The 25,517-nt window shown below is 42.0% G+C and overlaps 1 protein-coding gene across 4 annotated transcripts in view; it reads left to right on the forward strand.

Annotated features, from left to right (window-relative positions):
• Positions 1–25,517, forward strand: part of PPARGC1A (PPARG coactivator 1 alpha) — a 260,571-nt gene that overhangs the window by 191,178 nt on the left and 43,876 nt on the right. For all 4 annotated transcript variants that reach the window (XM_033948475.1, XM_033948446.1, XM_033948456.1 and 1 more), the window contains 2 exons: positions 13,229–13,333; positions 13,479–13,599. In XM_033948475.1, the coding sequence (XP_033804366.1) occupies positions 13,229–13,333; positions 13,479–13,599 (226 nt within the window). The remainder of the gene's footprint in view (positions 1–13,228; positions 13,334–13,478; positions 13,600–25,517) is intronic.

Raw genomic sequence — 25,517 nt, forward strand, 5'->3', positions numbered from 1 at the left:
GCAGTCTGAATATCTCTGCTGACTGCTAAGTTGTGGCTCCACCCAAACTCCACCACTCACCTAGCTGGTTAGGGAATGGATGGTTAGCAGAGATTTTCAGAGGCTCTACCCATTTAAATGCCACTGAATATCAGCAGATGGCCAGCTCAGCAGGGTTTAATCTGGCAAAGTATTTTAGTAAATAGATAATTAATAATGATTGCCCATTAGCTAATAGTTCTATTAATACTAATTGTGAATGAGGCTCCGTAATTCATGTGTATACCGATTAAACTGGAGGGAAACTTGAAAATACCAAAATGAAAATCCCTATACTTATTTTTCCATTAGAGGTAATTCACCAATACTGTCGCTTATTACATATATCAGTTAATGTAGGTTAAAATCTTTACTCTATTAGATACATTAAAGACATTTTTTAAAATATATTTTTTAAGGACCAGTCAGCAACAGCGAATCACCAAACTTCATGTGATCTAAAAAGTCCCTGCTAGCTGATATATCATCAACAGTCCAGTTCCATAGTGTTCAAAATCTGTTAAGTGTGAATCTGTATTCAATTTTCATTAATCACAAATGAGAACATAAGAATAGCCTTACTGGGTCAGTCCAAAGGTCCATCAAGCCCAGTAGCCCGTTCTCACAATGGCCAATCCAGGTGGCCAAAACCCCAAAAGTAGCAACATTCCATGCTACTGATCCAGGGCAAGCAGTGGCTTGCCCCATGTCTTTCTCAATAACAGACTATGGACTTTTCCTCCAAGAAAATTTGAAAACTTATCTTGAATGCTGGCACAAAGCAAGTGGAAAGAACTTAGAGACCTATTTTTATAAAAAGAAAGCATATGAAAAAAAAAAAAGCCTGAAATATTTTGGTAATAGGTGTCCCAAAGCAAAATACCCAAATATAGTGGTTACTACTTCAGTAGTTCTTATGAAAATCACCGTCGTGACGCCCTATGACAGTGGTTCTAACCAGTTAGATTTTTCAGGATCTCTACAACAAAAATATTTGAGACTTATTTGCATGCACTCTATCAAGTGTATGCGGATATATTCCATGCATATTCATTACAGATGTCTTTATAAGCCTGACTGGTTGTTGGTTCCTGAGGGCAGGTTTGGAAATTCTTGTAAAACAGTATGGGGCATTTAGAATAGTAATGTTGTGTATACTTTAGTAGATAAAGTAGGCATTACACCGAGGTCTATTTACTATGCTATACTGAGTGTTTTAGCATGTGTTTTGGCATGCACTAGTAGTTAGTGTGGCTCCATGTTATTAGTTACTATAGCACATTATTTTTTAGTGCATGCTGAACTGCATTACATATTTCCATGCTAGATGTTTAGAGGATGTGAAGACAGCACCATGTAACTAATGCACAGGTCATTCATTGCCAGAGGTGTAGCCAACTGTATTCCATCTTAACAGGCTTGTCATTATTGCTTAATTGAGATCTTTGCCCCATATTAGTGGCCTGGCTACTTTTCTCTAGATGCTAGGAACATCTCCAACCATTACTGTGGTGGTTTTGCAGCTGCGGTGATTTAATCTTTTCTGTTAACCCACGTTAGCTGCAAAATCAACCTGGATATGGCAAATACATACGAAACATTTAAACTACAGTGGTGCCTCGCATAACGAACGCCTCGCACAGCGAACGCTGCACACAACGAACTTCATGTCTTGATTCATACAACGAACTTCGTTTCACACAACGAAGTCGCCCGAGCTGCCGATGTATTGCATCCTTCCGCGCAGGCACTGCAGGCAGTCGTTAGTCACTGCGCTTAACTGCCCTCTCTCAAAGCCCTTCGCCTGGCTCCCTGTGCAGTGGTGGACCGTCGGCTCGCCTCCTTTTATGGAGGGGCCCGGCGCCTACTGCTGATGCGTTGGGGGGGGCGGAGCTACTCTCGCCGCTTCCCCGATGCTAGAAAAAAAAAAAAAAAAAGAAAAGTTAAGTCCCAGTTTTTGCCGCTGAGACTCTGCCCTCTCTCACTGTATACAGTCGTCCTTTTAAGATAAACTCAATATTTTTTATATATCATGGCTTCTAAAAAAAGCAGGAAGGTGATTTCTGTTGAAATGAAACGGGAAATAATTAGAAGGAGTGAATGTGGGGTAAAACAGTGTTACCTCGTCAAAGAGTTTGGCCTCAGCAAGACCACCATTTTCACCATTTTGACAAATTTATCTTTTTTTATGTCATCTTAGCATATTTTATGCTGCAGAACGAATAATTTTTTTTAACATGTATTGTTATGGGAAAACGCGTTTCACATAACGAACTTTTCGCATAACAAACTTGCTCCTGGAACGAATTAAGTTCGTTGTGTGAGGCACCACTGTATATTGATCCCTTAATCTACTCATAGAGATAAGCTATGTTCACGTAGGGCCTGATATTCAAAGGATTTATAATCCTAACTCTGAGAGTTATGCTCTTGAATTGGCATCTTTGAAAATGTTATAGGTCATGAAGGGTAATTCTATAAGCTGGTGCATAGTGATAGGCAAAAGACAAAAACAGACAAAATCCCCACAATACAGATATCCACCAAGAAAAGTGGGGATGGAAAGCCACAACCACTGAGGACAATCATCCAATAAATTATTTTATTGGAGCATATAGTTTGGACCCAACATGATCTGTGTTTCGGCTCAAGAAGAGCCTGCCACAGGAGACACAATGATTATATCATATGCTGTGAATCTTCAAGTTTCAAGTTTCAAGTTTATTTAAATTTAATGGTTCGCTTAAAAATTCTAAGCGAATAACATTACAATAAATATAAGGGTAAAAACAGTTAAGATCATTTTTGTGCATTAACAAACATATTCGTGAACACTTAACAAAACAGACACTACTGGAGGGGTTGGGAAAAACATGTGGGGTAAAAGGTTACAATGTTATTGTGTCCACATAGATAGACGAAGAAAATTGGATAGGGTAGGATAGAACGTTGGGGTGGGGGTACCTAAAAGTAGAAAATTTTCGGAGTTTATGATATTTTCAATTGATAAAAGATGATTCCTGTTTAAGGGTTAAAGGAAGCCTTAAATAGAAATGTTTTTAGATTAGTTTTGAATGAAGTGAGATCTTTGATATTCCTAATGTAGAAAGGAAGAGAATTCCAGATAAGCGGGGCTTTGACTGAAAAAATATCATGTCGCCTAGTTCCTATTATTTTCAATGATGGAACCATAAGTAGCTCCTGACTATTAGACCGGAGAGAGCGATTTGAGGAGTGTGGAATTAATAAGCGGTTAATGAACTGAGGTTCATTTGTAGTAGTTGTTTTAAAGACTAATAATGCTATTTTATATATTATTCTCTGGTTAATGGGTAGCCAATGAGATTTCATCAGATATGGAGTCACGTGATCATATTTCTTTCCATGATGTATTAATTTTATGGCGGTGTTTTGAATTATTTGTAAACGTCTTTGTTCCTTGTTTGTTATGTTTAGTAATAAGGAATTACAGTAATCTAATTTGGATATTATGAGTGAGTGGACTAAAATATTTACTGATTTTGGCTCTAAGTACTTGGACATTGAACGGATTAGGCGCAAACGGTAGAAGCGAAATATAAGACAATCATGTAATTCTAAAATGGCATATATAGCTAGGAATAAACTTTTCTGAAGTTGCCTATACAAGCGTGGATATATACTGTAAGTCACAAAAAGGTTCCTTATCTGACCAACTGACCACTAGAGGGATTAAGACATAATTACCCCCCCTTAATCCCCTAGCACTCCTTTTAGTAAGCTGCGATAACGGTTTTAGCGCATGCTGAATTGCTGCACGCGCTAGTCCCTAACGCCAGCATTGAGCTGGCGTTAGTTCTAGCTGCGTTACATGGGTTTAGCACGTGCTAAAATTCTGCATGCACTAAAAACGATATTGCAGTTTAGTAAAAGGAGCCCCTAGTGATCACTGACCCCCCTCCCACTCCCCAAAGATATGACAATGACAGAGACAGTACATACCAGGCTCTGAGACAGCTTCAGATATTATGGCTATTCCTAATAGAGCAGCTTGCCAGTTCCAGGAGTAGGCTAGTGGTCAGTGGAGTGGACAGTAGAGAAAGAGGTCCATATCCCACTCTAACTAGTATACTAGTGGTAGAGTTTGTAAACCTTTCAAAACCCATAGAATATAAACTGTACCTATAGATAGGAGATACCTGCAGACCTGAAGGCTTTTGTAATGGTGTACAGTTAGATACAATAGGTATTTAAGTGTTTAGGAGGGCTCACAACATAAGGGTGTGTATAAGTGGGATTTGTATCTAGGTCCCTTTATGCCAGGGGTGTTCAACCTCGGCTCTCGCCAAGTCGAGTTTTCAGGATTTTCCAAATGAATATGCATGAGATCTATTTGCAAAAAATTGAAGCAGTATATGCAGATAGATTTTATGCAAATTCATTGGGGAAATCCTGAAAATCCAAGTGAATTGTGGTCCTCGAGCACCAACGTTGGACAACCCTGCTTTATGCCAAGCTTACTGCACTGACCACTAGGCTACCCCTCTGCTCTGCTGAGATGTCTGTGTGGCTAATTCACTGGGAATGGTGCCACACAGCCATGCCTATGACTTCTCTTTGTGCATTTTTCTCTAGGACTTTTTTTTTTAACGGTACCTAAAAAAATACATACCGAGCACAAAAACATCTGTAAATTAGCAATTTATGAAATAAAAAATTAAACATTTTTTTCTGGTTTGAAAATTACTATGTTCAAGATGAGATTTTTAGACATTTTCACCAAAATGTCAACAATTGGACTTGGACAACACATCAAAAATGCCCCCACAGCTCTAAAATTATACTCAAAAATTCACTAAACACTTCGCCCCCTCTTACTATACTGCGATAGCGGTTATTAGTGCAGGGAGCCACGCTGAATGCTCCACGCTGCTCTCAACGCTCATAGAGTTCCTATGAGCGTCAGGAGCAGCGCAGAGCATTCAGCGTGGCTCCCTGCGCTAATAACCGCTATCGTGGTTTGGTAAAAAGGGGGGGGGGGGATTCTATTTCGAGGCATAAAAAGTGGATGGTACCGGGGGTGGATCTGGAGCAAGGAAAAATAAGTTCAGCATTGATTTTTCAACAGCAGGCTCATAAATCTAGACAAATTAATGGCAGACCTACATTTAGAAATATAACTTTTAAGCTCCTAATTAATATGAATTTTCAAACTTAAGCCCCTAAGACTGACTGAATATATTCACATACATCTAAGAACTATATTTATTTATTAAGGATTTCGCTCATTTATTAAGGATGTTGTTTCTCAGTAGTAGCTCAAGGTGAATTACATTCAGGTGTACTAGGTATTTCCATGTCTGGCTCACAATCTAACCCCCCACTCCACCCCACCCCTTTTACAAAGCTGTGTGGCAAATGCCCCAATGTCCTTTAAATCCCTATGGGCTTCAGGGCAGTTACTGCAGTGCCTGTCGCTAGTGTGGCTTTGTAAAAGGGGTGGGGGTAATTTTGTACCAAAAGCAATAGAGGGTTGGGTGACTTGCCCAAGATCACAAAAAGCTGAAGTGGAATTTGAACTGGAACCCCTGGATGTCAAGTTTGGTACTTGAACTCCTCCTCTACTTGGTAAGGGAGTACAGCCTTTTTGAGTAACAGGCTCTAAAAGTTTCTGTATATGGGAATTCCCTATATATTGAAACCTCTACAATGCTTCTGTTCAATTAGATGGGCTTCCACATTTATGTGTCAGTCACTGTTGTTTGTTTTCCTATGCTTTGTCACCTTGGAGCATTTTTCTTGTTACCTTCAACTGGGAAACCAATTTCCCTGGCATCTTTGCTCTGGTTTACCCCTGACTTTTTTCTCCATTAAGGTTTATTTTTGTCTAAATAACCATACCTATCCTTTGATTATTTTTTTTTAATCTCCTTGTCTAGTAAAGATTTGATTTCTAAAAATTTGTAAAATAGACTATTCATTAAACCCAAAGTGGGTACATGTCAGTTTTAGGGACAACAGAGTCTGCATATGGAATTCAGGTCCTAGAATAATAATTCAATCAAGTGAGTGGCTGTATAAATAGAGGGGTCTTTTGACTAAAGTGGGCCAAGATCTGGGCTTAATACAGGATTTCACTGTGTGATAAATCCAAATCTAATATGGCACATAGAAAGGGCATGTCCTACATTTTCTTATTCATGCCATGCATGAATAAAAACATAAGAATTGCCATACTGGAAAAGACCAAAGGCCCATCAAGCCCAGTATCTTGTTCTAACAGTGGCCAACCCAGGTCCCAAGTACCCAGCTAGATCCCAAGTAGTAAAACAGATTTTATTCTGCTTATCCTAGGAATAAGTAGTGGATTCCCCCAAACCATTTCAATAATGGCCTCTGGACTTTTTTTTTAGGAAATTATCCAAACCTCTTTTTAATTTCCTAAAAGAGTAGTCCATAGCCCATTCTTGAAATGGCTGGGGAAATCCACTGCTTATTCCTAAAATAAGCAGCATAAAATCTGTTTTTCTACTTGGGATCTAGCTGGGTACTTGGGACCTGGGTTGGCCACTGTTGGAAACAGGATACTGGACTTGATGGACCATTAATGCCTAGTGAAGAGATGGTAAGTGCCTCTGTGTTAACAGTGCATTAGTTAGTTAATGCTCACTGGCCTGGAATCTCTAACCAGCACCATTATTGGCGGCCACCTAAAAAATGGCCACTGATCGTGTGTCAGTCATGTAATGGCACCGCTTGCAGAATCACAGCTAAGTGAAACGTAGGTGACACCTAATACCACTTCTGGTGTTAACCATGCCTACAATGGCATTAGCTGTTGTAAGCCGTCTCCGTAGGCGGGATAACAGAAGCCTTTTGGAAGTGCCCTTAGGTGCCTCCAATTATTGTAAATTGAGTTTTAATTGGTTTTTAATTGACAGAGCCCATTAGTATGCTGATTAAACCCAATTAAGGTAGGTGGCAGTAGACGCCTAACGCTGCCTAACTACTAGTGCTGTTTTTAGAATTGGGCCACTAAGTCCAGTATGTTAACTGCAGGAAGTAATCCACTCTCCCATGCTCCGTCCAGTAACGTCTTCTAACCAAGAACTCCATTAACATTTGCTAATGGAATTTTTACTGCAATAGTAATGCATCATAGACTGCTTTAATTAAAATGGTATTATTATTATGATATTCCCCACCCCATATTCATAGAATAAAATATTTGGGGCATTGTCCATGGTTCATAGAGAGCAGGCTTGTCCAAGTTCTGTCCTTAAGGGCTGCAAGCTGATCAGGTTTTCAGGATATTCTTAATGAATATGCATGAAAGAGATCTGAATATTATGCAAGTAGTGGGCATCAGATTTTTCCCATACATATTTATTAACTCAAATTCTTAAAACCAGCTATTAAATATTTAATACAAACAAGTATTATCTGAATCAATTCAATTTTAATCTTATCTCCCACAGTTCATTTCATTACGGTACTTTTACAACTTACCAATACTTAATTTATTAATAAATATCAGAATAATTTAGTCAGTGAACCTAATCCCCATCACTCACACTCACTTCCCAACTTTCACACACATACTACAGTCATTGTAATTACTTTTATCCAAAACTGGATCTTCGTTAGTTCATGAGTTCATTAGTCCATGATCATCTAGTCAGAGAGGCTTCAGAACAGTCTAGCACAGGGGTCCCCAAAGTCCCTCCTTGAGGGCCGAATCCAGTCGGGTTTTCAGGATTTCCCCAATGAATATGCATGAGATCTATGTGCATGCACTGCTTTCAATGCATATTCATTGGGGAAGTCCTGAAACCTGACTGGATTTGGCCCTCAAGGAGGGACTTTGGGGACCCTTGGTCTAGCACAGTGGTTCCCAAACCTGTCTTGAGGGACCCCCAGCCAGTCAGGTTTTCCAGATATCCCTAATGAATATGCATGAGAGAGATTTGTATATAATGGAAGTGACAGGTATGCAAATCTCTCTCATGCATATTCATTAGGGATATCTGGAAAACCTGACTGGCTGGGGGTCCCCCAGGACAGGTTTGGGAACCACTGTGCTAGACCAAGGGTCCCCAAAGTCCCTCCTTGAGGGCCAAATCCAGTCAGGTTTCAGGACTTCCCCAATGAATATGCATTGAAAGCAGTGCATGCACATAGATCTCATGCACATGAAAATCAGTTTCTTAAACACAATCAGCAGGCCTCTCTTTCTTCATGATGGCCCTGTTCTTCAATTCATAAAGCATTCAGCTCAACACAAGACTGTGTTTTGCCACCTGGCGTCTTCAGGAGCTGTGTTTGCAAGGCTCACCAACATCACAACTTTACCTACAATACAAAATAATTCACATACATTCCCTTTCATTCATACTAAAACCTCACCAAAATCTTTAAAACACTTTTCACCTACCAGTAAACTAAGCATGACTTGAACAGGGACCCAGGATTCGTCACAAGCCGGGATCAGCTGACAAACAGGAAACACACCATCTACCAGGAAATCAAACTGCATGACATCACTTCCTCTCCATAAACCTTATATCCCTGTTCAAACAACTCCTGATCCAGTTATAACAACTTCCAGTCCACTTCTTTGTTAAATACAACCATATTCAGCCCCCATTCCACTTCTTGTTGAGTCCATAAGGTTCAACTGTATTCTATTCAAAAATTAATCTCTGTTCCCTTCAAAGCAGTACCTCAGAAATATTACCACCACTTGAATCAAAACCACAAACCGCATATCCTCTACCTCTGCCAATGCGAAACAAGCGGGTTATCCTCCTTACCCAATCTGAAATGACTAAGATGTTGAGCCACCCTAAATGCATATTTATTAGGGATGTCCTGAAAACCTGGCCTGTTTACAGCTCTCTAGGACTGAACTCAGACAACCTGTCATAGGATTGTCCTCAGAATGTACAGGCCTTCTGGAACCAATGTATTTTTGTACCTGTGGTTTGCAGCAAGTACTGTATAACCTCCTCACCTTAAACTGCATGCTGTTTGCCCCTGCCTCCCCTTGCCCCTCTCCTAGGGAGTACCTAGGGGAATTTTTCCTGCAAAGAAAAGAGGGATGTTTTTAGTCCCCCATTTTACCTGGGTAACTGCTTCATTACTGATTAAAATGTTCTTAAAATTGCCCTTATTAAGGTAGATGAAAACTATAAAGTTCAGTATTTAAACACTGTGGCCAACATTTCTTTTAAATGACAGATGCAGTATTTAAATAACACTGCCCAACAATTTTTACCTATTTTTCTGGGTCAAGAAGAAAATGAAGTTTACTTTATAGAATTTGATCTCCTGTGTATTAAAATAGCCTCAGTTTTCTCCTATCACGTATAGTTTTTGAGCAAATTGCAAATATTTATAGCACCAATTTAAGAGTTCCTACAAATATTATTTTCTAAAATCATTTTGCTGTTGAAGCGTGTTTATAAATGAGATTAGGAGCATCTTTAATTAATGTCCAACAATGGCCAGTATTGATGAATTCCATCTGCCCTGATATCGTTCCTCCCTGATAGCAATGTCCTGGTGAAACCTTTCCCCGTGCTCATCACTAACGCTACCAAGATTATCGGAGGGAAAAAATATAATTTGAGGCAAACTGTTTTAATATTTCAGATATTGTTATTATATTTACTCCAAACATTAGAAAATATAGCAAAAATGTTAATTTTTGCGTTATAATGTTCTTTTGCCAAAATCAGAGGGCTGTACCGAAAAATTAAGGTCAGTTTTGAATTAAACGATCCATAATCACTATAGAACATCCATTACAATTCATGTCCCAAAACCTCTGTTGCACAGTGGAATTTATGTAAATTTAGCACAGAATCCATAAAAGTGGCAGCACTGATTAAACAGAGAACAGTGGCTATTGCCACTGTCCAGATACTGGCCTAAATTAAACCCCTTATCTATTTGGATAGCAGAAGGATATCACCAGCTATCTATATTAAATTAAACTAAATTTTAAAAAACAAATCCATAAGGTATAATTAGGAAGAATGGCCATGTTACTCCCTCCTTCCTCTCTGGCACTGTCCGGATACTGCCAGGGCTGTCTTTAGGAATTTTTGTTGGTGTCATCCAAGTGTAGTGCCACTGAAAATTCACAGATAGATTTGTCTACGAGGGGGTGATGAAAAGTTCTCCGCCCAACCAACCAAATTCCTAAATTCTGAGCGTTATTTTGCCACTATAGCTAAAAAGAGTGTTATTTCATTAAGCGCCAATTTGCAGAAACAAAATTCTATGGCTTGACATTGCTTCTAATCATTGATTGAACCATATCCATGTCATTCTCTTCTTGGTTGGGCAGAAGACTTTTCAGCACCCCCTCGTAACAGTAGTGGTTGTTTTATGTTATATGTCCATGATAATGTCCAGCCCAAAGTTTCTATAAAATATTTGATTCTATCATACTTGTCTTTGGGAACAATACATAAGGCAGGAAATATTCAAGTATTACAGTCAGGAGATAGTAAAATGAAATGGTATTGTATTTCTGTTTCAGCTGATCCCCTGCTTGATCATTCCCAAAGGATTATTCAAAGTGGTTTTCAGCAAGCCCTAATACAATACATAAACTATATGAACAGCAGAGTTGATATTCAAAGTGATTTAACCGGGCAGAAGAAGCTCCTGCTTGGTTAAATTGCTCTAGACAGCTCAGGAGCTAATAGTGAGTGGCATCTAGTTGAACAGTGTGGTTGCATTTTTGCTCTGATCACCCCCTGACACTCTCCATTTACTTCTGGGATGATTTAGGAACAGAGTTGTGACCAAGCCAGGAGTTATACAGACTCCAGTGACATTCAGTGCTACTGCTTGCTACCGTGTTTCCCCGAAAATAAGACAGTGTCTTATATTCATTTGGGGCCCAAAAAAGGCACTAGGCCTTATTTTCGTGGTATGCACATGATCATCTCTCCCTCCCTCTCCTTCATCCCAATTCTTCCTTTCTTTCCCCCTCATGTGCAGCATCTTTCCTCCCCTCCCTCCCCCTGTGCAACAGAAGTTTGCCCAGCTTCTATCCTTCCCTCCCATCCCTCGTGCAGCAGAACTCTTGCCCAGCTTCTATTTATCCTCACCTCCCTCACTCCCATTCCTTGTGCAGCAGAACCACTGAGCACCCCCTCCCACCCCCACTGTGCAACCGAACCCCTGCTGACCCTCCATCCTTCCCTCCCCGCCGACCGCGAGCGAGCCCTACCTTTAACCGAAGCAGCGTCGGGCCGGCAGCACTCTAAACAGGCTGCTTGGCTTTTTCTGTTGGGGATTTCACTCTGCCGTTACTGATGACATCAGTAACGCGGCAGAGTGAAATCCCCAACGGACAAGGCCAAGCAGCCTGTTTAGAGTGCTGCCGGCCCGACGCTGCTTCGGTTGAAGGTAGGGCTCGCTCGTGGATGGCGGGAAGGGAAGGATGAAGGGTCAGCAGGGGTTAAGCTGTGCGGTGGTGGGGGGGGCAGTTGCTGCGGCGGTGGGGGGGGGGGCGAACCGGGTTGAACAGTTGCTGGCGAATCCTGGAACTAGGGCTTATTTTTGGGTAGGGCTTATATTAAAACCTACCCCGAAAATGATGCTAGGTCTTATTTTGGGGGAAACACAGTAGTTAACTGGGCATATTGGACCACATAAATAGCAGTCCTTACAATGGAGTCCTTCTACTGAGCTGCACTAAGAAATAAGCTTAACACACACTTACTCAGGCCTTTCCCGCATGCTACACCCATTTCTAGCACAGCCGTCAAAATGGCTTTTTTCAGTTACTTTTATTAATGGCCATATGCACTAGTGCACAGCCATTTAAAAAAATTACCATGGTGGCATTTAGTGCTTCCTATTTTGGTGACATTAAAGACTTCCAAGTCAGGGATGAGCTAACCAGTTAACATTGTGGTAATGTGCACCAGAATGATTAGCACATCTATGACCATTCTTCTACTCTGACATTCCCCCACCCAAAAAAATACCAAAATCCCTATGCAGTTAGGGTCTGATTCTCTTTAGGACGCCGATCTCAGCGGATGCCTAAGAGGTGGCCACCGATCTTTTGTCAATTACGCATCAGCGTTGTAAAGAGAATTGTGTCTGCATTGTTGAACAGACGCCTTAAATGTAGGCCAGCATTTTGCAGACCTTCATTTAAGGCGTCAGTATCACGCCCACAGAGATGCATAGCGATGCTTAATCACATCCAAGGCCACCTCTGGGAGAAACCATGCCAACACCCTACCTTGGACATGCTTAAGTGTTCCTACGCATCTCCGTATATATGCAACACACACCTACAATGTAGGATTCCTTCCCTTTTTTTGTGTTTTTACATGCGTCCTGATTGGCTGAGAGACAGTGGCGGGATGCCTACCGCCACCTACCATTGGGACATGTGTGTGCAGAATCAAGCCATTAGTGTATGCAGATGGCAAAACTAACGTAGAACTCTTTAATGTGTGGGAAACGTGAGAGTCCAGGATTCACATAAATTTTAATCCACTATGAGAGAGTCACTAATACAAAGCTTTGTGTTAGTGGCTCTGTCAGGCTAGATTAAAATGTGTGCGAATCCTGGACACTCATGCATCCCACTTCTTTTTGTTTTCTCATTGTTTACTACTTTGGACATGGTTTCTCCTGCTTCGTCTCCTTGGACGCTTTAATGTGTGCCACATTAGGCCATTTTTGTTGCATTAGACATGCGTTAGCATACAACGCAGCTTAGTAAAAAGGTCCCTATGTCTGGCTACCTATGCAGGCATGACTGGATATGAGCCATACCCTGAAAGTTTCCAGCACAACCAAAGACCCAGGTACATTCTGCCAGTGCCCTGACAGAGCCTGACAGTATCTGGATAAAATTTAACCGGGGCAGTCAGCATTTAAAGAAATGCTGACCGGCGCCAGCTGAATAATACAGCCAGAAATTCTAAAAAGGAAATTTTTTTTCAGCAGTTTTTGTCAAAGGCCTTCAGGGCATTTGAGTATGTTTGTATCGGCAGAAAGTGGATATTTGGTACAGTGATACTATGCAAAGCAGAATAGCAGCTGGTGACAAGTTTATTAGATTCTTCTAGGTTCCTTTGTTTCTTCTGACTATAGTTAAGGAGAAGAGAGTACATGCTTAGTGTGTGCCCCCATAAAATACAAAACTATGTTTTAAATGCCACCCGTGACCAGCTCTAACTCCTTACAGATCTTTTTACCACTATGAGTCAAGCCACAGCAGGCGTAGAGGACACAGAAACTCACCTATGTATGCAAGATCACGATCCAGATCGCCATACAACCGCAGACCCAGGTACTGTACTGCACTGCATTTGTTCATATTTGGTTCACTTTCTTACTTCCATTTTTGTGAAGTAATAAGACAGTTTAGAAATTCATTATTGATTTTGGCTGGCAGTTTCTTGCAGCTGATTTAGTGATTCATTTATATTCCCTAGATATGACAGCTATGAGGAATACCAACATGAAAGGCTCAAGAGGGAAGAATACCGCAAAGAGTATGAAAAACGGGAATCTGAGCGGGCGAAACAAAGGGACAGGCAAAGGCAGAAAGCCATTGTAAGCATTCTTAAGTAATTGAAGAAATTCTGGGGTCTCTTTGGTGTTTATATGCATATTGCAAACTTGAGAAATTAAGCTTTTTATCGTTCAACTATTTTTTTGTGGTAGATCTTATAAGACAAAGGAAAAACATGTGGGGATATGTTTTAAAAATGCTAAAATTTGTGTGAAAGTCAACATTAGGGGATCAATATTCAAAATGATTCAAAGAGCCAGAAATGGCTTCTGGCCATTTAAATAACTTGTGTGGAGCTAATGAGGGATATTCATCGGCACTTAACCAGTTCAGATAGGCGTGGGCCGTAAGCAGAGTGGCAACTTAGCTGCTTAGTGGAGATATTCAGTCCACAAACTGGCTAAGTCAGTCTTTTCTGTTGACCCAGTCTGATTTTCAGAATATCCCTTATAAATAAGCATGAGATTGACTTACATACACTGCCTCTACTGTATGCAAATCTCTTTCATTCATATTCATTGTGTATATCCTGAAAATCTGATTGGCAAGGGGGTACTCCAGGACTCATTTGGAAAACACTGGGCTATGTAACCACATAAAGTTAGGACAACAAAAAAAGCTTTATGCAGCAAATTAACCGAGTTTAGTTCAGCCTGCAACTGGAAGTGACTGCCTAGACTCTTACCACGGGTGGGGGTATTCTACCTCTACCTGATCTGTGAAGCGTTGGAGCTTGTCTCCCGTCGCTGCTCGCTCACGCTGAGAGCACCCTTTAATTATGATATTATCCATGCCAGTCTTTACGTGGCTTGTGTGGTGTGCACAGTTTTGACTCTGAGCGCCCCCTTGGTGAACCTGTTTTGACTATTTCTGCCTTTTTTTGTTGTATCTAGACTCTTACCACAGCGGCCTATATATTGCCTTCTAGATTTCTATTTAACGTATTAGCTTCACAGGTCCTATAAGTAACCTGTACTTGAAACAGCGCTCTCTTCCCCTATAAGTGTTGCCCTATTTCATCTATCGATATCTCCTTGCCCTGCTAAACAAAAGCAAGAGCCTTTCTCAGGCATATGTAGAACGCCTCTTTTCAGGTGATCTGTTTTTTTAAATAGGTGTTGTGAAATGCTGCAGGATACTGTATTGTACACCCTGTGCATAATGAGTATGGAGCAGTATGCCATGGTGAAATGAGTTAGGATGGTGAGAGGAAGGACTGCGGGTTTAAATGTGCATACTTAGGTGGCCAAATTCATGATGCCCATCCTTTTTCACTTACTGAGTCACATTCACAGAGAGCAGATTCTCAAACAGCCGTGCTCAGATGTGCCTTCCTTTCATCTCAGGCTTCTTCCATCTCTCAACTCAAAATCTCGTGGTGAAAAATCGGAACACTGAGGAGCCTGAAGGACTGCATGTGGCTGCTGAGTCACAGATTTAATGTCTCTGCTGTAGCTATGAGTTATTTGCAGTATAAGTGACTATGATTTGTTTTCAGTATCTGAGCATGTCCGGCATTTCTCAAGTGTCAAAACGATACGTGCTGAGGTTGCAGTGTCTTATGATAATCAGGAGAATTTTATTTGGTTGGGCGTCTTAACACCTGTCCCAACGCCGTCTGGTGTTTGTTGTGCAGAGGGATAGGAGCCAGGACTGAATCAAACACTCTTTATGTCACAGAACAGAGATGACAACACTGAGACTGATTTTCCCATAGAGGTGTCAGTGCATAAGATAACTAGGGGAAAGGCAGCTCTTATGAATTTCCTGTCAAACAGCATGGTGCACTATAGAGGGCAAGTTAGTAACAGTTTGCCTAGGTTGGAAGTTTAGGTAAGCATCTGTTTTGAGGCTATCTTATAAACGTACATGTGTGTTTATAAAATAGCCTCGCAAACCTGCAAAATTGTGACTAAAATGCTTCTCTACCCACATACCTCGCACATTTCCACCTACTTAGAAGTGAGTGTGAATTAGGGTTACCACTCCAGACATCTGTGAAAACCCAGACCTGTCCTCTTTTTAGAGGACTGTCCAGACTCCCGGATGGACTTTCCAAAACCATGTATTGGAAAGCCCCGAAGAGCTCCGGTCATATCTGGAGAGCTCCGGTCACATCCGCGCAAGCTGTAGGCCCTCCAGACATATATGATTTAAATTGTACATCGCTTAGAAAGTGTTATAGGCGATTCATCAAATAAAAGTGAACTTGAACTTGAACATGGCTGGAGCTTGTCCAGAAGAAGAGAGGAGGCTTTGTGGGGGCGGGGCTGGAGGCGGAACAGGGCAGGGTCATGTGTCCGGAGTTTCCCAGAGAAAAATATGGTAACCCTAGTGTGAATATACACAGGTAAGGTTCACACATAGGTGCATGTTTTATATGATGTACAGGTATTTCCTGATTCCATGTGTAACCCCTACCCCAGACAATGTCTACATGTGAGTCATTTAAAATTAAGGCATTCTTGTCACCACCTGTATATCTATCCACATAACCTGTGGAATAATTTTATGAGGCCTTTTACTTGTGTAAAGTATACTTTATACATAAAATTTCTGTCAGAAATCACCCTCATAACTTTAAAGTACCAGCACACATAGCTGAAAGGTCTACAGATTCTGTTTGCTGTCAGATCATTTTGAAAGCAACAGTACATGTATACTGTGACTTTTAGAATGTTCTATGAAAAATTAAACCCAGTATTCAGGGTCAGGCCATGTCTGGGCACTGCCATTGAATATCTGAGTTTTACAGCACATGTGCTGGCTGCTGGGATTTATGTGACTATCAACCAGGACCCACATAAGGGGATTTCCAATTCTCCCCACTCCAGTTCTAAACCCCTTCCTCCAAGTACAGCACCACCCTTCTTAAGCAACTCCCTCATAGGCTCCTTCAGGACTACCTTAATATTCCCTGTAATCTATTAGAGTCTTCGGGCAGGAGTGTTATCCCCAATCACTCCTACTCATGCAGGCAGAAGCGCCAAAATGGCTACTGCAACCTCTGGTGGCAGAGTACTGCTAGAGGTCACAGCAAATATTTTGAAGCTGGAGCTGGTCTGGGCAGGACAGAATGGAGATTGTGCCTGCCTAAAGATCCTACTATACCAGTTTGGAATGTTAAGGTAAGCCTAGGGGATCTACAGAGGGTGGGTGGGGGGGATCTGTATTTAGGGAGGGCAGAAATCAGTGCTGTACTCCGTGGGGGGGGGGGGGAGGGTCCAGGAGAGGGTGCCTCTTATCTCAGGGACTGGAATAAAGAAGATCAATGAGCAGTATTTTAGCCACAACCCAGAAGCCATGCAGATACTGGCCAATATTCTGTGCAGTGGCGTAGCGAGAGAGGTTAGCATCTGGGGTGGTGGTGCCCTGCACCATCATACCGTGTGCCCCCCACTCTTCCCGACACTTGAGCACCCTGTGTACCTCTTGAAATATTTGCCTGCACATGCAGCATCTTCTACCTGCTGCTTGTGTCGGCCTCAGCTTCCTTCTGACGTCATGTCCAAGTCCCGCGACCAGGACGTAACGTCAGAAGGGAGCCGAGGTCGGCACGAGCAGCAATTTGGAAGATGCTACTCACGCTAGTGAACATTTAAGGAGGAGCACGAAGGAGCAGAGAGGAAGAGAGATGCTAGCGACGGCAGCTCCCGTGAAGACAGCATCCAGGGTGTTCCTCCCCCCCCTTCCCCTTTTACTACGCCACTGATTCAGTGCCAGCACTTGCATAGCTAACTGACCAAATTTAGGACAGCCTTTCATGTGATCCTATGCAAGCAGTGGCACTGCTTTTACTGGCCATTTGATTTACATGTGATTGTTATTATAACCATCTGATATTTACTTTTGATTTTCCAGTTGCTTTGCATATTTCATAATATTCAAGTAATGTCTGGAAATGCACAGAGTACCCCCCAAAATTGTAAAGCTTGGCACCTAACTACTTGCATGTAGTTCAAAAAGGGGTGTAACCATGGATGTGTTTGGGGGACATCTATATTTATTTGGGGGTATTCTATATTTATTGTATAATTATAGAATACCGCCTCAATGTGCCTAACTTGGGTGGCAGCATTTACAGCAGGTTTCAGCAGGCATAAGTCTGGAACCTAAAGTTAGATGCAGGAATTGTCACTAAGCGAGATTCTATAAACGGTGCGTGCCCTTTATATTGTAGAATCGTGCTTAGTGCCACATTTTTATGGCACCAGATTGTGAGTAGAAAAACACAAGAGTGTCAAATCCACAAGCACAACACTCGAACTCAGAATAGTGGAAAAGTCCAAAAAAAGACCGGTGAACTCAAGATATCACACACAATTCTTTATTTCTTCATTAAACCATATATCGACTCAACATGTGCATGTTTCAGCCAAAGAGGCCTGCATCAGGAGTCTCACAAATCTGTATAAAGGTCATAAGATTGTATCCAATGTTCAATATATATAGTCACATGAATCACGCTGTAAAAATCGCCACCATTTGTAAGTATGCAGTTGGCAAATATTGGCATTTTTTACAGCGTAATTCATGTGACTTTGTATTGAACATTGGATGCAATCTTATGACCTTTATACAGATTTGTGAGGCTCCTGATGCAGGCCTCTTTGGCCGAAACATGCGCATGTCGAGATGATATATGATGTAATGAATAAATAAAGAATTGTGTGTCATATCTTGAGAACACCAATCATTTTTTTGGACTTTTCCACTATTCTGAGTTCGACCAAATTGTGAGTGCCATTTACTGAATTCAGCCCTGTGTGACATGGAGCATTCCAGAATAGTACTTCCTGGTAGTACCATTACTTATCACTTTTAGAGTGGTACTACATTTACACAGCACTGTAGATAAACATGTAAGAATCAGTCCCATGGTATGGACAGGATAAAATGGAGCTTGTACTTGCCCAAAGATCCTACTAGACCAGTTTGGAATGTTAAGGTAAGCCTAAAGGATCTACAGAGGGGGGTGATAAGGGGCTTAAGGAGGGGAGGTTATAATTTATTTAAGATAGACCAGTGGCATACCTAGCATATGTGAAACCCGGGGCCCATCATTTTTTGGCACCCCCCCCATCTGTATGAAAAACATGATTTTTAGTAACAAGCCACATGTCACACATGAGTACCTAAGAAAAGGCAACATCTTACATACTGCAGTGAGCAGTACAACATCAATACACCCATTGTAAAACTAAACAAGCCAGACTAGTACAGATCAATCCTACACCGTCAATCCTAACAGAAAACCATGTCTTTCGAACACACAGAACACAGAAAACACCTTTGCCTAGTATGGAATACGTCATCACAAACTAACCCCTCCCCCTTTTACAAAACTGTAGTGTGGATTTTAGCCACGGTGGTAACAGCTCTGACGCTCATAGAATTCTGAGCATCAGAGCTGCTACCACCACGGCTGGCGCTAAACAATGCTCCACAGTTTTGTAAAATGGGGGGGGGGGGGATAAAATAGAAATACATAAACAAAGATTAAATTGAACCAGCAAGAAGCTGGACTCTGCATACAATGCAACACCACAGAAACAGTGACACATGTCTCCTAAAGCAATAAATAAATAGAAAATTTTTGTTCTACCTTTGTCTTTTCTGGTTTCTGCTTTCCTCATCTTCTTGTTACTCTCTTCCTTCCATCCACTGTCTCTCTTCTCTCTGCATCTTCCATTTGCTCTGTTACTGTGCCTCTCCCTTTCTCCCTCCTTCCAAATTGATCTGGCACCCATCTTCTTCCCTCCGCTCCTCCCATAGTCTGGCATCTCTGTCTTCTTCCCTGCCTGCGTCTTCTCCCAACTCTCTCTTCCCCATTTCCCTTCAGCGTCTTCTCCTCACTCTTTCTTTCCCATTTTCCTGCAACATCTTCTCCCCACTCTTTGTTCCTCATTTCCCTTCAGCATCTTCTCCCCACTCTCTGTTCCCCATTTCTATTCAGCATCTTCTTCCCACTCTGCCTTCTCCATGTGCTTTCAGCGTCCTTTTCCCCCCTCTGTTTTACCCTGTTTTTCTCTCCACCCCACTTTTTCTCCCTTTCTCCCTCTCTGCCCCTTACTTTTGTGGCGCTTCCCCCTCCCCCCCGGCCCGGACAACAGGCCTGGTCAGACAAACCGCCCTGCCCTGTGGCCGGCGATGTCTAAACTGCCTTCTTACAGCAGCCGGAGCGTTGTAGTTGCATATGGCTGCCGTGAAAGTCGTCTCTGATGCAACTTCCAGTTGCATCAGATATGACTTTTACGGCAGAAACACGCAGCTTCAACGCTCTAGCTCAGGGGTGCACACACTTTTTGGGCTTGCTAGCTACTTTTAAAATGACCAAGTCAAAATGATCTATCAACAATAAAATTAAAAAAAAAACCAGAAAGTACACTGTACGCTGAGAAAATGTTAATTATCATTCCTATTCTGGGGTTTTTTCAAAGAGGTCAAGGCAGATGACTCTATGCACTGTCACCTCAGTAACAATCATACAAAAATAGACAAATCCTCCCCTTCCTTTTTACTAAAGCACAATAGAAGTTTTTAGCGCAGGGAGCTGCGCTGAATGCCCAGGGCTGCTCTCAATGCTCATAGGCTCCCTGCGCTAAATACCGCTATTGTGGTTTAGTAAAAGGGGGGCCATAGTGCAAAATATAGACAGCAGATATAAATTCAGACACATTTTGATCACTAAATTTAAAATAAAATCATTTTTTCTACCTTGTTGTCTGGTGATTTCATGAGTCTCTGGTTGCACTTTCTTCTTCTGACTGTGCTTCAAATCTTTCTTCCCTTCATTCAGCCTGTATGCTTCCTCTCCTCCAGACCTCATTCCCTCCCCCAACTTTTTCTTCCTCTCTCCCTGCCCTTTCTTTCTCCCTGCCTCCCTTTCTTTTTTTCTCTCTTCATGCCCCCTCTCTTTTTCTCTGTTTCCCTTCTTTCCTTCTGTCTCCCTGCCTGCCTCCTTTCTTTCTTTCTCCCTGCCCTCCCCCAAGCCATTGCCGCTGCCATCGGGTAACATGCCCCAAAGCTGCTGCGGCCTCATCCTTCCCTGTGTCATCCCTGCGTCGGGCTGACCAGCATTCCTCTCCCCGACGTCAATTCTGCCGTCGGAGAGGAAGTTCCGCCCAGCTAGGCAGCGATTGGCTGGCCCGAACTCCCTCTCCGATGGCAGAATTGACATCGGGGAGAGGCAGGCTGATCGGCCTGGTAGAATTTTCCGGGCCTGGCCGGCTGTGCACCCCCCTAAGGCTGCACCCGGGGCGGACCGCTCCCTCCCCTTGGTACGCCACTGAGATAGACAATGATACAAATAAGGGATTAGGGAGTTCCATTTATTATGGACCTGATTAAAGCAACATTGTACTGAACAGGTGAATAAGCAATAAAGAGTTAAAAGCAGCCTCAAAGAGGTGGGTTCTTAGCTTGAATTTGAATGTAGCCAGAGATGGAGCATGATATATAGAGTGGAATTTATTAACTGCCTTTTCATCAATACATTGAACAGTAATCAGTTACTCCTAAGGTATTTCCCCCATCTGTCCTGGCAGGCCTCATAACCTAACTGTGGTACCTGGGGCAATAGAGGGTTGGGTGACTTGCCCAGGGTCACAGGGAGCAGGCTGGGATTGAACTTATAACTTCAGGGTGCTGAGGCAGCACCTCTAACCAATAGGCCACACTCCCCAACTTGTGGAATATATTCCAAGTGGTATGGTGCAGCAAGATGAAACAATTCTGAAGTTAGCGGAGGAGCAACAAGGTACAGATAAGAGTGATTTGCATGATGGACAGAGTTTCTGAGGAGAGCGATAAGAAAGGAGAGATACTTAGAACCTAACGGATGTAGCGGTATATAAGAAATAAATTACATTACATTACATTACATACTGAGGAGCTGCAGAATGAATGCACTTGTAAGTCAATAAGAGGAGTCTGAATTGTATACAGAAACAGATATGGAGCTAAGAAAGCATGGGATGAAAACAGAGGATCTCTAATTAGAATATGAATGGTATAAATTGAAGGACTAAGGGCTAGATTCACTAACCTGACTCTCCTTGCCCGATCCGTGGCCAATCCGTGCAGGCCTGACCAATTCACGAAACAGAAAAATTAAATTGAGGGTGATCGAAGGAATGCACCCTCCGACCGCACGGATCGCTAGTGTGCGATCCTGACACATGCGCAGACCATCTGATTTCCCTGTAGATGTTCTGTGTATGCGTTTGGTGTCCATTTTCGCTGGGGGGATTTTTTACTGGCCTCGACTCTCCTGCTCTCCCAGGGAAGGGTGATCCCTGGTGGCAGAAATCTCTTCCCTTTCGCTGACACAAATTCACTGCCCCAGCTAGATTCACTAGCTATGCTCCTTGCCCCTTCCAGCCGAGCCCTGCTCTTGCCGCCCCAACTCTTCTGCTCTCTGCCGCCCTTCCCCACAGTGCAGCCCCGCTTTAAAACCACGGGCTCGCACTACGGGGAAGGGCAGCAGAGAGCAGGAGAGTCTGAGCGTCAAGAGCAGGGTTTGGCTGGAAGGGGCAGAGAGCAGAGCGGCAGCCATGGGGCTGCAGGGCTGGGATTTCAGGCCGAGGACAGTCGGAAAGGACATATGCGACTGGTCCCCAGCAGTCACTTCTTGTGTTGATCGGCTAGCCCAGTCGGTTTCCAAGATTTCTTTAGTGAATCGCGTCCCTGCTTACTTTGCATGTCGTTCCCCTCATTTGCATGCACAGATCAGAATCGGATCAGCACAGAGGTAAGTGAATCGGGCTGGAGTAAAATCGGGTCGCAAACCAATCGGTACACGATCGGTTTGCTTATTGAATCTAGTTCTAAAGCTAGTACGGGCAGACTTGTATGATCTGTGTCCCATATATTGCAGTTTGGTTTAGGATGAGCTTGGGAGGGCTTTGATGGGAGCCCCAGCAATTTGGAACATGAGGACAGTGCTGAACAGACTTTCACAATCTGAATCCCACAAACGATGAGATGGTTTGGATAAGCTGGAGTGAGCTTGAATGGTAACTCCAATCTAAGGACTATTGGGCAGACTTCTAAAATCTATGGCAGTGTCTCTCAAACTGTGTGCCATGGCACAGTGGTGTGCTCTGAAGACATTCCGGGTGTGCCACGAGACATTCTAGAATTTTACTTTTAAAAAAAAAATTCCCTTCATAGGTATATACTAGAATAGATGGCACGTACGTTGCATAGTCTGTCAATGTTAAGAGCGTCGGTCTTTGTAAGGATACAACCGCCCAGACAAGCATCATTCTTCGCATTCTCAAGGCCTTCTGGCTCTCGTGCTCCCGCTATACCTCTGTATCACCAGGGATTCCAGTGGCAGAGGAGGTACATTGGACAGGGCAGGGAGGGGGGACCGGGTGTAGAGCCTGGTGGCCCGGCAGAAACCTGCAATAAGTCTGGGAGTGGATTGGGTGGACGCTAGCCCAAATATAAAACGGGTCCCCCATTTTTGGGCCAACAGTTTATATTCGAGTATATATGGTATAATGTGCTGTGAAAAACATTTGCTCCATTTAATGTGTTAGAGCTAAAAAAAAGTTTGATAGACACTGGTCTATGGCCTAGAAATAACAAAGAAAAAAGACACTTTAATTTAATCATGAAATTTTAAGAGTGTAACTGTTGAACAGACTGGATAGACCATTGGGGACTTTATCTGCTGTCATATTCTGTGCAGCTATGTCACTATGAAGAAAGGGGTTGTAGTAACACCAGCAAAAGATAAGTCATGCAGCAGAATTTTGTGCAGATTGAAGGTGAGAGGGGTGGTTCAGTGGGAGACCTGTGAGGAACAGGTTGTAGTAGGCTGAATAGAAGATGATAAGAGTGTGGATCAGGCTTTGGTAGTGTGTTCAGAAAGGAAGAGAGACATTTTGGTGATGTTAGAGAGAAGGAAATAACAGGTTTTAGCAGGATGTTAGATGTGCACAATGAAGGAGAGAAGTTGCAAACTGAGGAGACAGGGAGGATAACAGAACTGGCATTTTTGCAGGTAAGTGTACACTTATCATAAGTGAATACTAAGTGCTAGCATTGAAAAGTTTATGCGTGAAAGGGGCACACAAATGTAGATACCTAGATTATAGAATTGCCCTTTGTGCTCCAAAACATTTCTGACTTTTCATTGTTTTCTTTTGCATTCTCTAGATGATGACTTTTGTGATGAGATTGTAAAAAAGGTTTCTTGCTGGCAGCTCTTCCGTGCAGATCATTGTTGCGTAAGCAACTCTGAACTTATCAGCATGTCATCTGCAGTGATTTATTAGTTATATTGGGGAGATCTGACTAGTTTTTGGATATTGGTGTTAGAGATTTTTTATTTGGTCTTCCAGATTTTATCTTGTTGCCTTGACTTCCAACAGTTTCATGCAACTTCCATTTCTGGCCGTTGAAATTGCTAGCTGGAAATGTTAGAAATTTGTTAAAAATCCTTTCTCTGCTATTTAGAGGAGCCAACGGTTGCTGTAAGCAGGCAGTGAGGTTGAAAGGTTACAGAACTTGTTCATTCATGGGCTTTTCTTCACTTGACTAATTGAAGACCTGTTGAGTAACAAAATTTTGGGGCCTTAACTTTTAAAAGTAGAAATGCATCAGCTAGAAGGTTGTCCAGATTTTTGCAACAGTCAAATTAACATTTTTAAAATTAAATTCAATCTTTTGCTGCCTTCCCTTTTCTCTGTTTCTATGTTTTAGAATCAGCAAATAGTAATTATACACCAATATTTGCAGAAAGATGTCATGTTTAGCTTTATACCATGAAGATGCTGTGCCATGATCTGTTAACTCAGTCATTCATTGAAACATGCAGTTTGACCAAAGATATTTGCTTTCGCACACAACTGTATACCATACTGCAGAAATTAATAAATAAAATTGTTCCTTCCAAAGCTAGACAAAGATATATATTAACTTCACATAGTGCCACTAATTATAACCACATTGATCTATCGATTTCTCTGAAGAACAGTAAAGGACGTGTACATTGGTATATTTCTTTTCTTGAGCTAATCAGTGTTTGATCTCTTTCTTGGAACCAATTAAATTGTAGCATGATTCAAATTTACAAATTCCATATAGGAGGAGTCTAGAGAACTATTTATTAACCCCCCACCCCCCCACACACACACTCTTTAATGAAGCCACATAAAAAAATTTTTAATGCAGGCCGCAACGATAAAAGCTCTGATGCTCATAGAAATTCTATGAGCATCAAAACTTTTATTGTCACGGCCTGTGATTTAAAAAAAAAAAACTAACCCAACTTCATAAAAGGTGCACACTTACCACAGCTTAAAATGGCATGCTGTGTGATGCGCTCAGGCATCTTGCTTTACGTTCCAAATATGCATGTGTTTTTTGGAGGAGGCATGTCAGGAGGTAGCGAACAGGCATTCCTGTGCTAATCAGTTACTGCACCCTAACTGGTTCCCATGTGGTAAATGGTAAATGCCCCCATGCAATTCTTTTTCATGGCCATGTGCTAATGTCAACATTAGTGCATAGCAGTTAATAGGGAAAAAAAAGAAAATTAGTGGTAAAAGTGGCCTTAAGTCATGGGAAGAACCCACATAATGGCAGCTTAGTAAAAGGACCCCTTAGCTGTTTGTGGTGATTTCTCTCCTGGAATTCTGTCTTCATGGTTATTGGCCTATCCTTAAATGTTGCTTGTAAGAGATTTCAGCATGCTTGTCACCTTCCTACCATTGGGAAGCCCCAAATTTTGTTGTCATGCTTTTCTGTTCATGATTTTTTATTACAGACTATTACCATTCTATTATTCTTGATCTTTATTACAGATTGTTACCATTCTAATTATTAAAGATTATTATATTCTGTGGGATATATTTGAAACTTGTTTTTCACTCATAAAATAATCTTATTTGTATGTCTATCGTGGAGGTGACTATGGATGCTTTAGGATGATCTATTATTTAAT

This window comes from Geotrypetes seraphini, chromosome 1 (genome assembly GCF_902459505.1).
Source record: "Geotrypetes seraphini chromosome 1, aGeoSer1.1, whole genome shotgun sequence".
Taxonomy (NCBI): domain Eukaryota; kingdom Metazoa; phylum Chordata; class Amphibia; order Gymnophiona; family Dermophiidae; genus Geotrypetes; species Geotrypetes seraphini.